Source organism: Ostrinia nubilalis, chromosome 5, assembly GCF_963855985.1.
Source record: "Ostrinia nubilalis chromosome 5, ilOstNubi1.1, whole genome shotgun sequence".
Classification (NCBI taxonomy): Eukaryota; Metazoa; Arthropoda; class Insecta; order Lepidoptera; family Crambidae; genus Ostrinia; species Ostrinia nubilalis.
In genome coordinates this window covers 15,747,696-15,763,562 of record NC_087092.1, presented here as the reverse complement: position 1 = coordinate 15,763,562, position 15,867 = coordinate 15,747,696, and the positions used below count along the sequence as shown (strand labels likewise).

General features: G+C 41.4%; 1 protein-coding gene across 3 annotated transcripts in view; it reads right to left on the bottom strand.

Moving 5' to 3' along the window:
• Positions 1 to 891: 891 nt before the first annotated feature.
• The window catches only part of LOC135072042 (solute carrier family 2, facilitated glucose transporter member 1-like), a 31,225-nt gene continuing 16,249 nt past the window's right edge, over positions 892 to 15,867 (bottom strand). The window contains exons 5-13 of one of the 3 annotated variants that reach the window (XM_063965970.1): positions 11,524 to 11,684; positions 9,942 to 10,066; positions 8,753 to 8,893; positions 6,389 to 6,526; positions 5,851 to 6,056; positions 3,985 to 4,197; positions 3,485 to 3,587; positions 2,316 to 2,484; positions 892 to 1,829 (exon numbers count right to left, since the gene is read on the bottom strand). In XM_063965970.1, the coding sequence (XP_063822040.1) occupies positions 1,718 to 1,829; positions 2,316 to 2,484; positions 3,485 to 3,587; positions 3,985 to 4,197; positions 5,851 to 6,056; positions 6,389 to 6,526; positions 8,753 to 8,893; positions 9,942 to 10,066; positions 11,524 to 11,684 (1,368 nt within the window). In that variant the 3' untranslated portion in view covers positions 892 to 1,717. The remainder of the gene's footprint in view (positions 1,830 to 2,315; positions 2,485 to 3,484; positions 3,588 to 3,984; positions 4,198 to 5,850; positions 6,057 to 6,388; positions 6,527 to 8,752; positions 8,894 to 9,941; positions 10,067 to 11,523; positions 11,685 to 15,867) is intronic. The other 2 variants (XM_063965971.1, XM_063965969.1) reach the window with 2 other exon arrangements.

The window sequence follows — 15,867 nt, the reverse complement described above, 5'->3', positions numbered from 1 at the left end:
TTGAATTAAGCATTATATCACGTTCATGTTTCCAAAGATCACACTCCCACAAGATATGATGGGCAGACTGCTCATGACTGACATCATCAGTGGAACACTCGCAAAAAGGAGACGGAACTAGTTTGAATTCGTGAAGTTTATGTTTAAAGTTGCCATGTCCCGTGAGGAACTGCGACGAGCAATGGTCGATTTCTAACCATCGCCTAGTTAGACGTTCGCGTACATTCGGGAAAAATTTATATAAGTGACGTCCTTTGACTGACGTATCCCATCTTTTTTGCCATTCATTAAGTAAATCTTCTTCAACGACTTCTCGGGAATCAAATAATCGACTTATTTTAGAACGATCGCGGCTATTTAAGAAATCGGAGGTTATATTTTCCCTTGATGCGAAGTACATAGCCGCACGCTTTTGTACCTCTAAGTCGACCGGCAGTACACCAGCCAGGACTGGCAGAGCCTCCGTGCTCACAGTTCTGTAAGCTTTGCAAAGAAAAATCAATGCAAGGCGTTGACTTTGGAGTAGTTTCCGTCGAGCGGCTCCTATAGTAGCTCTGTCAGCCCAAACTGGTGCACCATAGCAAATGGAGCTTAAATAAGTGGCCGAATATATTACTCGGAGGATTTTAAACGTTAGACCCCACGTCGAGGTTGAAATGTGACTTAAGGCATAAAAGTTCTTTTTAGCTTTTTCACCGATCTGTTTAATGTGCTCGACAAAACTAAAGTTTTTCTCTAAAATTAGTCCGAGATAGCAAACAGATTCCCGTTTTTTAACAGTTATTTCATTGAATTTAATCCATTTCACTTCCAGGATCAGTAACTAGTTTATTGATATCTTGTATAGTTTAGAAATAATCGAGTGAGATCACTTATCGTTTCCACCCTGTATATCTATCGCATAACTGAGAAGTGCCTGAGGAATGGGAGCGGCTCGGGAGGTGTTTTTATAACGGTGAAACGTCAGCGAGACTTCAGATCTACTTCAGAGTTGTATGCTCTGTCACGTCATAATAATAATATTGGTTGGGCCTATGCCCAAATTTCATATCTTCCTTTTCTTCGGTGGCTCCAACTCTCAAAATTATCTAGCTGTATGAGATGGTTTCCCGCCAATCTGTTTATCGGATTCGGGGCCAGCACCTTCGCAGGAGCCAAGTGGCCAGTGTTAAGTGTCACGCGAGAAACCTCAATAAAAAAAGAAAAAAAAAAAAAACAGCACTCGTTGTCTTTGAACGTCTGTCAAATGGAAAAAAACCTCTGAACTTATAATGTAATAATCAAAACCGCAAGTAAACCGCAAGAAATATCGACGGGTCGACCCTCGAAGCCTGGTCTCCGTCTCCTGATCCGCAGGTTGGTGGTTTCCGTTTTATGCAGCTGTATTTTTGAGTTGTTTGGAGTCACCAACCGACCCCCGCATCATTTCTCTTCTTCGCAAATATTCCTGGTGTGGCTATTTACTCGCCAAATATGTAAATGTCACCCCTCCCATGCCGCTCTCATACCTCAGGCATTGATACCCGTTTTCACTACCAATCCTTAATTTAAGTGACCCCTATCAAAACAAAATTCCTGTTGTGTTACCATATGGGTCACTTGAAAACTAGGGATTGATGGTGAAAACGGGCATGAATCAGTTAAGCGCTATATTTATAGTTTAACTGGATGTGCAGTAACATTAACTATTAGATTCCCGCGCGGTGCGCAGGCGCCGTCAAACTGGTCCTAGCGCGGTGGCGCTGCGTAGCGGCTTCGAGCGGAAACCTCGGCTGCACAGTTGCGTAATTTGTGTTGGCGTCTTGCCGCGCGTTTCGGGGAAGTATAACCTGGAAATGAATAAAATGAGATTATATGAATAATCGCATTTGAAAGATGAATCTTTAAAGCCCATTTACTCAACGTATTTCTGAATTTAATTTAATTTTTGATTAATATGTCACCTGTATGATTTTGATGAAAACAAAATTAAAATCAAATGGGATTCAAGAACGTTTGTGCCAGTGTACCTAAATGTATCACATAAGCGAAATAATAATAATAAAATCACCACAATGATTTTTAGTCGACAGAAGTCAAAGATTTTGATGTTACAATCAACAAAAATCCTGTTTTAATATTTATAAAATCTTCAACTAAACAAATTTCGCATCGGGAATCATCCAATCTGGCATACACTTTGAGAAACGAATAAAGTGATTCCAAGCCATTACTATAATAAAATCCTATCCAGGCACTTTATCGATAAAATTTTATCACGCGCATCTTATCGCGACTGGATTGCTATACTAAAGTTAAGGAATACAAGCACTTACTTCTGGAAGACAAACAGCATGGCAGTGATAACAGCGAAGACTATAAAGGAGTAGGGCCCGAGGCAGTCACGCATGGTGGGGAAAGACATGCCCACCACGAAGTTGCCGCCCCAGTTGGCTAGAGAACCCCAAGCCATGCCCGCAGGACGAGGACCTACTTCGAAGATCTCTGCAGAAAAAAATTCATCACATTGAAAAAAGTAGTGAACACCTTAGTCAAAAGGGCTATCGTATTTGCCCTCGCCATTAGCGCCATAAAGTCCTGTCGATTTCTAGTTTCCAAGGCAGTGGCGCCAACTGGTGAGTGTTAAAGCGGTAAAATTCTCATAATTGCACTCTCTAGATTGGTGCCACTATAGATGACCTTCACTGAACTGTCCCACCAAACTCATTGACAGGGGGGACCATCGTTCAACTATACAGGGTGGAAACGATAAGTGAGCTCACTCGATTATTTCTAAACTGTACGAGATATCGAAAAACTGGTAACTGATCTAGAAAGTGCTTCATGAGATCTATCAAACGATATCAAAATAGATTACAGAATAAAGTGTTTCTATCCGAAAATTCAATGTTTCCAGCTTCCATACATTTGGTGCAGCTAGGGTTGCCAGGCGTCCGGCTTTAGCCGGACATGTTTGGCTTTTTAGGGTCTTGTCCGGCCAAATATTGCCTTGTCCGGCCTGTCCGGCTTTTGTTAGGCTTTTTATTTGGTTGCCGCGCCAGGCGAAAGTAAAGCCACAGAATCATATGCGCATGCATCAGGATGTTGGTTAGCAACCGATGATGATAGTACTGAGCTGACACTAATTGCACCCCCCCCCCCCCCGTCACATGTCCGGCTTTTAGGGTAAAATGTCCGGCCAAATAACACGAAGTCCGGCTTTTGTGATTTTAGACCTGGCAACCCTAGGTGCAGCCACATAATATTAAATACTACACAAGATATCTTAAAACTGGTTACTGATCCTGAAAGCACTTCACGAGCTCTATCCAACGGTATCAATAAATAAAATAGGTTACAGTATAAACTGGATCCATCCAAAATTCAATGTTTCCATCGTCCATACATTTTGTTCTACCACAGTCATGGCACTCATCTCTTGATAATACTGTAGCAAGTAAAGCCTAAAGTTACACAAGTGACGAATAACGAAGTTTGTACTGACCTGAGGCAATAAAATACGGGATGGGCCCGAGTCCGAACCCGTAGACTAGCACGTAGCCCAGCACCGCCGCCATGCAAACGTACGGCATCCACGACACCACGGCCTGAGGAAAGCATAGGAAAAAAATAAGCGTGGCGTGGCATTTCATACGATTTGGTATCGTGGCGTGACGAATCGCCATCGAAAGATTTAGTATGAAAACTTAAACAGCGCCTCTACGACCGTAACGGGAATCAAAAAACAATAGCAGGAGTCTTGTGTGTTATTTTAATATCGAGATCGAATAATGAATGTGATGTAAAATGAACTTAGTATGAGAAATGGTAGCACGAAAATAATTTTGAATTTGATGCTTAGGTTTTAAACTTTGTTTCACTGTCAAAGTAGTGAGAATATTGAATACGCAAACGATTTGAAGACGAAAAAGGTTTTTACTAGAGATAAATATTTGACCTGTCATTTCACCTGCAACAAAAGAGCAATAGAGGGTTGAAACTGACCATGAACTTCATAGAAGCGGCCAGCCCAGCCAGTATCGCAGCGGCCGCCAGTATTGACCCTAGCAGCAGCGGACGACGACCAGCGCGTGGTAGCAGCCACAGCATCAGCAATGCTGTGCACACGTTGATGAACCCGCACGCTATAGTCGCGTACTGTGACTGTGCCTCGTCCAGTCCTGCCTGCTTGAAGATCGTTTGAGAGTAGTAGAACACCTGGAAAAAAATAGTTGAAGATAACTTGCTGAAGATCAACATTCAAATTACATTTGTTGCTCATGTAAAACAATAATTGTTTTTTTGTGTATTTTATGCCATCAGAGTGGCCTGGTTATTGCCTTATAATCATGATTACTGTGCATTTAGGCTAACTAGAACAAACTTTAGTCCCTCACCCTGTATATGCAGGCCAGCAGTAATAGAAGCAGCCTCAACCTCGGTTCCTTCAGCACCCGTATCATGCTCCAGTGCCTTTCTCTGCCCGCGGTTTTCCAATATTCCTTCCACTCTTAATGGCACTTACCGCGTTTATACCGCTAGTCTGCTGCCCCGCTTGCATAGAGCAGGCAAGAAGTAAAGGCAGCCGTAACCTTGGGTCTTTCAGCACCCGTATAATGCTCCATGTTTATTCCCCGCAGTTTTTCTAATTCCCTCCCATACTGTATATCACACTTACCGCGTTTATACCGCTAGTCTGCTGCCCCGCTTGCATAGAGCAGGCTAGCAGTAGAGGCAGCCTTAACCTTGGGTCTTTCAGCACTTGTATCATGCTCCATGTTTATTCCCCACAGTTTTTCTAACTCCCTCTCACCCTGTATATCTTACTTACCGCGTTTATACCGCTAGTCTGCTGCCCTGCTTGCATAGAGCAGGCCAATAGTAGAGGCAGCCTTAACCTCGGGTCTTTCAGCACTCGTATCATGCTCCAGTGTTGTTCTAACTCCTACCCTGTCTGTATATGACACTTACCGCGTTTATACCGCTAGTTTGCTGTCCCGCTTGCATAGAGCAGGCTAACAGTAGAGGCAGCCGTAACCTCGGGTCCTTCAGCACCCGTATCATGCTCCATGTTTATTCCCCACAGTTTTTCTAACTCCCTCTCACCCTGTATATCACACTTACCGCGTTTATCCCGCTAGTCTGCTGCCCTGCTTGCATCGAGCAGGCTAACAGTAGAGGCAGCCGTAACCTCGGGTCTTTCAGCACTCGTATCATTCTCCATGTTTATTACCCAGTTTTTCTAATTCCCTCTCACTCTGTATATCACACTTACCGCGTTTATACCGCTAGTCTGCTGCCCCGCTTGCATTGAGCAGGCTAGCAGTAGAGGCAGCCGTAACCTCGGGTCTTTCAGCACTCGTATCATTCTCCATGTTTATTCCCCGCAGTTTTCTAACTCCCTCCCATACTGTATATCACACTTACCGCGTTTATACCGCTAGTTTGCTGTCCCGCTTGCATCGAGCAGGCTAACAGTAGAGGCAGCCGTAACCTCGGGTCTTTCAGCACTCGTATCATGCTCCAGAACTGACGGCCAATGGGGCAGCAAGGTTCTGGAATGGAGGCCGCGTACCGGAAAACGCAGCGTGGGACGTCCACCCACAAGGTGGACCGACAACATCCTAAAGGTAGCAGGAAGGCGCTGGATGCAGGCCGCTACCAACCATGCGATGTGGAACTCATTGGGGGAGGCCTATGTTCAGCAGTGGACGTCCTGTGGCTGAAATGATGATGATGATCATGCTCCAATGCCGTTCCACTCCTACCCTGTATATAGACTTACCGCGTTAATGACGCTGATTAAAGGAAAGGCAGCGTACTTTCGGGTCTTTCAGCGCTCTTATCAAGCTGTTTTTACATGGGACTCACCGCGTTTATACCGCTAGTCTGCTGTCCTGCTTGCATGGAACATGCTAGCAACAGAGGCAGCCGTAACCTCGGGTCTTTCAACACCCGTATCATGCTCCAGTGTTGCTCGCCTCCCGCTGAAGCGTTTGACGCGCGAGCTTCTTCGCGAAGCATATCTATGTCCTCGTTTAGAACGCTTGTGGACACGCCCCGAAGGCGGCTTAGCTCTGAAAGGATATACAGGGTGATGTTATATGAGTTGCCAACATTTTGAGCTTTAATTAGATTTAAATGAGGTTCAAACAAAAGGAAAGATATTCTTTCCCATCTAAATTGGATTAAAGTTTAGATCCTTGTGTGGTTTAGTAACTGGGGTTCGCAACCTTGAGATTCTTCCCCAGATAGGGGTAAAAAGATCCTAGTGTGGGGTAGTAAGTGGAGTTCGCAACTTTGGTGTCAGGCTTAGTTGCCACCTTACTATTATTATTTTTTTAATCATTTCTATGGATATTTCCATTTTACGATAAAAACATAAAATACAGTAAAATTGGTAACTCACCTCTTAAAGCACCTTCTTCGTCTCTCTTAACAACAAAAAGATATTTTGGACTTTCAGGTAAAATAAAAAGTAAGGGTAAACAAAAAATGACTAGCAACACGTAGACGGACAATAAGTAGGGCCAATCGTTCGCGCCACCTGCAACAAAACGCAAAATATTCGTTCAAGAAAGATGCAAATGAAAAAATATTAAAACAAATGTTTAACACACTACTCTAACTAGATGACTAAAATGTATTTGCTTCATACAGACAGCCTACCAGGCATCTGCAAAATTTCAATTAAGCTGCAGTAGAACTGTTATAAAACGCGCATCTACCCTGCAATCGATAGGCAGTCGTCACAAGTGAACTAAGAAGTTGGTTCGCACTTTCGATGCGTACATAGGTTAGGAACGTCATCCGAGTTTCATTTTTCAGTTGACTAACTGTCAAATTATATTTCTTTCTAGTTTCCTTTTTGTATTATTTTTACGGTAACCAAATTGTATAGCCGTGTTCCCAAAATCACATAATTCGAAAGAGATAAAGTTCGCCATTAACGAAACTTAATTAATTTCAAGCCGCGTGCGAATGTTGACAAAAGATTCATGCGTAAACAGTTTCTACACATAACTGATAATATTACGATATCTACGCACACGACTAATTGGGGTCAAGTTCACTGCTTTTTATCTTATCGCTTGCCAAAATGTGTCATTCATGAATAATTACATTACTACATTACTACTATTGAAATATATCACACTTGGGCTCATGCCAGAGGTTGACTGCATGTGCAACGTGTTCTTGTCCTGGCTTAGTCGCCACTGACTCTGTGAAGTATTTGGGTGTCATGATTGACTGCTGCCTCAACTTCCAACCCCACTTAAATCTTCTTGCTTCCAGGATAAGGAAACTAATATATATATTTAAAACATTACGCCATGTTGCTGGTTATAAGGTCATAAGGACAATCTATTTGTCTCTTTGCCAATCCCTCCTAGGGTACTGTATCTCCTCTTGGGGTGGTGCTGCAAAAACTCATTTATTGAGAGTGGAGAGGGCGCAGAGAGCGGTGCTCAAGGTTGGTGCATTCTTACCCATTCTACATCCCACAACAGAGGTATATAAACATTGGAAAGTGTTAACTGTCCGACAACTGTTTGTACTTGCTGTCATACTTCGCAAACACGCCCTCTTCCCATATAACCCGCTTCTTAACGCTGACAAACGCAGGAAGGGTACTGTATGCTCCACCGTCCAATTCCAAACAAAATTTGCCCACAGATTCTTTTGTTTTCTGGGAAACCGACTCTACAACAATGCTAATTCTACCCTCACCATCTACCCTCTTCTGCATCGCGAGTGTAAAAAGAAAGTTTCAGAGTGGCTCATGGACTTGAGCTATGATGAAACCGAAAAGCTAATAACAGTGTTAACATAAATACCAAAACAAATAGGAAATTATTATTATTATGGTAGTATAGGTTAATATATTATTTACTTAACATTCTCTAAAGAAGCACTCACATTCACGCACACACGCACACACACACACACACACACACACACACACACACACACACACACACATATTTCTTGTATTTCTTGTATTTCTTGTAATTCTGATACGAGTAAGTTAATATTCGTAAGAGCCGCACTTTTTATTGTTAGTTATAAGTAGTTAGTGTAAGTAGATACAGTGTACCTGCCTACAAAATAATTTATGCTATCGCATTAGGTTATTGACCTGTAAAGATAGTTTAAGTTGGTGAAAATAAATAAATAAATAAATAAATATTAAAGTGTAATAAATTAAAGCTTATTAGTGACCTGAGGTGGTGGGAGCCTGATGACCTGTAATACAGGTATACTAAATACCTAGCATAGGCATCAGACTCACACAAGAATGAACATCAAACGTATCTTATACATTCACTATGTAATTCTGTTCGATTTTTTGTGTGAGTAAAATAAAAAAAAAAGATAAAGATATTCGTTCATAAATTATAGCGAGAGAGGACAGCACATCAGACCATACATTATACATACATTTAAATTATAAATTCTCCCCTATTACAATTGCATAAAACGCAAATAAAATGCAGTAATTAAATAGACGTGTTTTTGTCTATACAGGGTGTCTTTTATAGTTGATCCAAAAAGGGTTGATTCTACTACTCAAACGCAACTATATTTCCTACAGGACTAATATAAAAAAATCACAACTCCATTTAAATAATTGATTGCTGATGATAATTTGTTTCTAAAGGTTTTTTATTAATATTTGAACTTTAGTCCCTTGGGAAAAGTTGTTGCATTTGAGCAGTATTTAGTCCTTTTTATCATAAAAATTACACACTGCGTATCCACATAAACTCACCTAACAAAAACTTAAGACCCATGACTTGTCCCACGAGGACCCCCACGTTGACCCCCATGGGGCACGCGACCCCCATGGCCCCCGTCAGCGCCAGCGGCGCCAGCTCCGTCAGGTACATCGGCACTATGCTCGTGGTCAAACCTGAAATAAACATCACCATCATGAGATCAAGTTTTCACTAAAGGAACACGTTCGTTCGTTCGTTCATTTCAGCCGAAAGACGTCCACTGCTGGGCAAAGTCCACCTCCAAGGATTTCCACAAAGACCGGTCTTGCGCCGCTTAAATCCAGGGACCTTCACCAGATCGTCGGTCCACCTAGTGGGAGGCCTACCCACGCTACGTCTTCCGGCTCGTGGTCGCCACTCAAGAACTTTCCTGCCCCAGCGGCCATCAGCTCTACGCTATGTGCCCGGAACACGACTTTCTCAAAACCTGAGACAAATGGAGACTAGCCATACTGCCCACGCTGGTCAAACGGATTGGAAAGGAAGGAAAAAGTCTTAACAATGAAGCAGTAGTAGTATTGCATTTATCATCATCATCATCAGCATTTCAGCCACAGGACGTCCACTGCTGAACATAGGCCTCCCCCAATGATTTCCACATCGCCCGGTTGGTAGCGGCCTGCATGGATGCAATGAATGAAGGCGCTGGAGCGCCGTCAGTTCTGCGGACTATGTGAGCTGCTCATAATATTACGATTTCTCGGTACAGAAAGGGGGACGCCCGCGCGAACAGAGGCCCTAAGGCCCTGTCCAGGAGGGCGAATTCGCCGCGAATGTCTTCGCGCGTAGGATTCGCGGCGAATTCGCCCTCCTGGACAAGGCTTAAACGCGTAGATAAATGGGTACAGATCGTATACCTCCAGATAGGCCGACGAGCAACCGGCTCAGGATCAGCATCTTGACCGCTGATGGCTATGGTCGCCTTATATCAATGAGCATAGAGTTCAGAATCGTACTTCATGGCCCGCTGGTGACTACCGTCGCCCTATGTCATAGAGCATAGAGTTCAGAGTCGTACCTCCAGATAGGCCGACGAGCAGCCGCCCCAGGATCAGCATCTCGACCGCTGATGGCTATTATAGTCGCCTTATATCAATGAGAATAGAGTTCAGAATCGTACGTCATAGCCCGGTGAAGACTATAGTCGCCTTATATCAATGAGCATAGAGTCCAGAGCCGTACCTCCAGATAAGCCGACGAGCAGCCGGCCCAGGATGAGCATTTCTACGGAGTTGGCGGCGCGGCAGAAGCCGAACATCAGAGCCCCTGCAACCCATAGCCCACTTATAGCTATCGTCGCCTTCTTCCTGCAAACAATACAACAAACAATACATTCAAAAGATTCGACTTCCCTCCAGTGCAAAGCGGATGATAGGAGACAAAACAAAGATTAAGTAACCTTTAAGAAAAGATGCACCATGGACAGTAAGTAAGTATCAATTATGGCGACAACAAAAAATACAACTAAAATGCCGTCTTCAACATAATGGGGGCCATGGGCATTTAACGATGAAGGTGGGAACCAGTTAATATTCACATGTTTACTAAATGTGTTATAGAGCAGACGGGGGGCCATGGGCAGTTCAAGTGCCTGAAGTGAAATAGAGTGACCGAAGGGTATGTTCAAACGAGACTGGAAAATTCAAAACAGCTGGGAGGAAACAAATGTAAATTAAATTTTATTTTTTTCTAAGCGACTTGCGTCAACTATCAAGTAACAACATTTGTAACATATAAGATTTTAGGTATTCACCACACATATGGGTGAACACACACACATGAAACGAAACTAAACAGCAATCTCTACGAAGCGAATTGTTCGAAGGTGTTAAGAATTTTAATCGATTAGAATCAGCAATGCCGCAAATACGAACTGTTTTTTTTATCCAACTAGCGGCCGCCCGGGACTTCGTGCGCATGGATCCCGTTTTACCCTCTTAGGGGTGGAGTTTTGTAAAATCCGTTCTTAGTGAGCACCTGCGTTCTAAAAGGAACCCCCATGCAAAGTTTGAGACTCCTTGCACTTGTAGTTTCTGAGATTTCGTGATGAGTGAGTCAGTCAATCAATGACCTTTCGCTTTTATAGATATAAATAAAAATACTTTTGAATGGTTTTGTTAACTGTTTCCGCCAATTAATAGGAAAAGTTTGCAAGTTTGTTTAATATAGACTTTCGTAATCGTAATGTAATTACAGACTGTCATATACACAACATAAATTAACTAGTGATACGAAGATAAATCACACGATTATTGTATGTATGTATTTGATAAAGAATAATAAAACTACAATAGAATCGTATTACAAGCTGTAACAGTTGTTGACAGTTTGGCCTCCAATGAGACACAACCAGTAACGGTTGAGTAATCCCGAGGGATAGCTTCATCTTCATCATCATCATGTCAGCCATAGGACGTCCACTGCTGAACATAGGCCTCCCCTAATGCTTTCCACGTTGATCGATTGGTAGCGGCCTGCGTCCAGCGCTTCCCTGCTACCTTTACGATGTCGTCGGTCCACCTTGTAGGTGGACGTCCCACGCTGCGCCTTCCGGTACGCGGCCTCCATTCCAGGCATTCCATGTATTTCCAAGGATAACTTACTTTCTTGGAACCCGCAAAGAAGTTAATTAGAAGAATATATTATAGAGAGATTTTATAGATTCAAAATATAACATCAACTTCATTCTGTTTAAAAGCGGGAGACAAATAGCTGAAAAAGTATTAAACGCTTTTAATAATGAAAAAACAGCTTACAAAAGTACCTTCCAAAGCGGTCAGCGAGCACAGCGCCCAGTATAGAGCCAGTGCATCCGCCCACGATGAAAATGGAGACGACTGCCGCCCACAGCACATTGAGCCAGCCCTCGTCAAGCTCTAAGCCGTAGTGGGCGGATATGCTCTCGTTACAGAAGGACTTTAGCAGCTGTAACCAAAGGAATAGGGTTGTTAATGCTAGAGTTGTGACTGTCAGAAGTTTTGGTTAAAAAAAATAACTGTGGAACAACATCTATCTTAACTCAAAGGGTTGACTGACTGACTGACATAGTGATCTGAACGCACAGCCCAAACCAGTGGACTGATCGGGCTGAAATTTGGCATGCAGGTAGATGTTATGACGTAGGCATCCGCTAAGAAAGGTTTTACGAAACTCCACCCCTAAGGGAGTCAAACGGGATCCACGCGTACGAAGTCGCGGGCGGCCGCTAGTTGTCCGAATAAAATTGAGGATAACGGGTCTCAAACGCGACATTTATTCATAGCAGACATTTGAACCCCACTGCAACAGAAGGAGGGTTCTGTTTTCTACATAGTAAATGTCGCGTTTGAGACCATTATTGTCAATTTTATAGGAGAATGGTTAATTTGCCTTTATAGAGAATGTCTTTGTTGCGACATACTGAAACTACACGCGTGGGTAAGCTAGTCAGTAACTAAAAATGTTATTAGATATCAATTTCAAATCATCAATATTCTGTGTACCTATTCATTGTTTAATAAAATATTCAGTCATCAATTAATTTAGTAAATTAATTTAATTGATGACTGATCTTTTCGCAACGCATTTGAACCTTTGATTGGTCTATAATTAGCCACGTTCGTAATAAATGAACAATAACAATAAGAAATTGGTAAAACACAGCATTTTATTGTTAGTGCGTAGCCTACTTTTCAATTAGCATTTAGTGGTTGACTAATGATGCAGAGAAAAAATGTGTTGAATAATTCCACGACATACTTTTATAACTCTCGGTAAAATCCATAAAAAGACTACCTAAAATCAACCGAGATAAACAAAATAAAGCTTGTTTAAATTTAAAAAGTGATTAGGCACTTTAGTTATTTGTTCTCAGTCTGTGCACGCGTATACTCCAGTCACTAAACACTACTCTCGTGCATGCAGTTGTTATAACAGCAAGGTTGCAAGAAAATTATACATATACAGTAGGACGCCGATTATCCGAACGCCGATTAACCGAATCGCCAATTATCCGAATCGGTCCGAAGCTTAATATAAAAAATTAAAATCCAAGTATTTTTTGTTTTCTATTGGTGTAACAAGTTGGAACTCGCAGGAGTCTAGATATATTTCAACTGAGCGACTTGTAGAACTGTAAACACAGTTATTAAAGTTTATTCTATGTGTGACAGTTCGTTTTTAACATGCTTTTTCTATATTACCAGTTTATGTCCGATTATCCGAATTTTCGATTATCCGAATTGACCCCGGTCCCAATTAATTCGGATAATCGGCGTTCTAGTGTAATATGGCAATGCTAGAAAGGTCCTACTGACTATACAGGGTGACCAGTGGCGGATTTATAAATTTGCCGCTAGTAGGCCATTCAATTTTTGCCGCCCCTTCTGAATTTTGAAATTCAATACGTTAGTTTAATCCCGTTATTAGTATGATTGTGAACTTAATGATATTTCTGTCAGTTACTAGATTTTATTGCAACCCGCTATGTAGGTACTGAAGAGTTTAATGTTGACCTAAAAACAGCAGCATGTACTAATCATAAGGTGGGGAAAGGCATGACTTAAAAATACCTACAATATATGAACACAGACAAAATAATGTGTGGTCAGTAAACATTGTTTTTGTTAAATATTTTTATTGCACTTCTTAACAGTTTAAAAACAATACAAACAATTTCTATTAAAATATAACATGTTAACAATCCAGTTAATGGTGACAGACAATGAGATCAAAATATGTTTTACATTATTTTCTTGCGAGATTTTGCAAAATCATTAATTATATCGTCGTATGAAATCTTTTTCATAAGTTCTGACTCTATGCACAAAAGAGATAAAGCATTAAGCTTTTCTTGACTTAAAGTAGATCGTAGATAGTTTTTAACCCGTTTTAAGCAAGACAAGCTTCTCTCACCTGAACAATTTGTCACCGGTGTGCACAGAGCCATGCGAACTGCTATATCTATCTATACTTATAATAAATCTGTAGAGAGGTCAATTCTGTACATGAAATATATTTTCAAAATCAGTAAAATTTTTGTCTGTCTGTCTGTCTGTCTGTCTGTATGTTCCTTATAGAAACAAAAACTACTTGAAGATTTTAACGAAACTTGGTACAATTATTCTTCGTACTCCTGGGCAGGTTATAGGATACTTAGGAATTCCCACGGGCACGGGAATTAGCGGGAAAATCCTTTTGTATGAAAAATCTAAACTGCTTAAGTTAGACGCTTGAAATTTGGCATGCAGGTACCTTAGTAAACTTAAAGCTTAGTTACAACAGGATATTGCAAAATTCCCACGGGAACGGGAGTTAGCGGGAAAAAACATTTGTATGAAAAATCTAAACCGCTTAAGTTAGACGCTTGAAATTTGGCATGCAGGTACCTTAGTAAACTCAAAGCTTAGTTACAACAGGATATTGCAAAATTCCCACGGGAACGGGAGTTAGCGGGAAAAAACCATTTGTATGAAAAAATCTAAACCGCGTAAGATAGATGAAGGGGGTAAAACGGGATCCACGCGTACGAAGTCGCGGGAGGCCGCTAGTCTAGTATAATTAGCTAAGAACTACTTAAAGGTAAACAGAAAGACCAAGGCTTGGTAATACAGGGTGGCCCAGAAGAAAATTCACTTTTGAAAATTCAAGGAAACGAAAAACTGTAGGTACATTTTTATAGAACTTTAACTATTGCAATTTTAAGAAAATTTAATGCAATTTATTTTTAAATTTACCTTTATTAAATTACATCGCCCAGGAGATTTCCTTGACGCTTACAACATTCGATCGACATACATCAAAATCTTGGAATGCGATCGTCAGAATCACCTCGAAACCTATTTTCAATTTTTTGCTGAATGCTCAGCTTCAGTTGCTGCATGGTTGTTGTTGTTCTGGAGTGAGATCAGGGCTTCCTGGTGGCCAGGAGATGTCACCCCTGCCTGAATTTTTTTTTTTGTGGGAACATGTCTCTTACCATCTAAATGCTCTCAGTTGAAGTGTGACACGCAGCCCCATCTTTGAAATCAAAAAGCTATTCAGCCTACCAGTATAGCGCTCTCAAAAATTAATCATCCTTTCAATGCAATAAACCAATTAAACAGGGGTGAAATCTCACTGCCTCTAAGAAGCGCTAATCTCATTCCAGCAGACTTCTTTTTGTGGGGTTACCTTATGAGCAGATCTAATAATCCAAAAACTCTGCAGCATTCATCCATCCTGAATCCATTTTGAGGTAACTCTAAGGGCTCCTGCACACGACGCCGCTACACTGTTCATACGCACCGAGTAAAACCGCCGCGGCGCCGCCACCGCGCCGTCAAAGCATAATTTCGCGCGCAGCGCGGCAGCGGTGTTCATGCGGCGCGTATAAACAGTGCAAAGGCGCGGCGACGGCGCGGCAGCGGCGCGGTAGCGGCGTCGTATGCAGGAGCGCTTACGAAAGTTTTCCAAAATTTTGATGTATGTTGACCGAGTGTTGTAAACGTCAAGGGAATCACTTGTACGATAAAATTTATAAAAGATAGTAAATTTTAAAATAAATTGCACTAAATTTTCTTTAAATTGCAATAGCTAAAGTTCTACAAAAATGTACAGTTTTCGTTTCCTTGAATTTTCAAAAGTGAATTTTCTTCTGGGCCACCCTATAAAACAATATAGCTACACGAAGTTGTGGAGAGATAGTGCTCGTGCTAGGCTCCGAAGATAAATAAATATAATAATAAATCTTTGGACAATTTCACACAGCGCCAGCTAGCCCCAAAGTAAGCAACTTAATGCTTGTGTTATGGGTGCTAGCTTAACGGATATACTACTTATACATTATTGTCTCCAAATGTGTTCTACATAACGTAAACTTAGGGGATTGCAAATATTACTTAGTCCTAAGAAAGTCAAAAATATGTAACGGAATCTCCGACTTACCACTTTAGTGGAGCGATTACAGAAAATAATGGCCTGTTAAGTACATGTTTTTTTGTGTTATTATGAAAGTTTAGAAAACTGCGCAGTTTTTAAAATTATTTTGGACCTATGGAAATTCTTTTTTTTCTCTCATACATTTCAATTGAAAATTTTAGAATGTTCTGCTAAAAGCATATTTTTTATGTTTCTAGCAAAAATTTTGTAT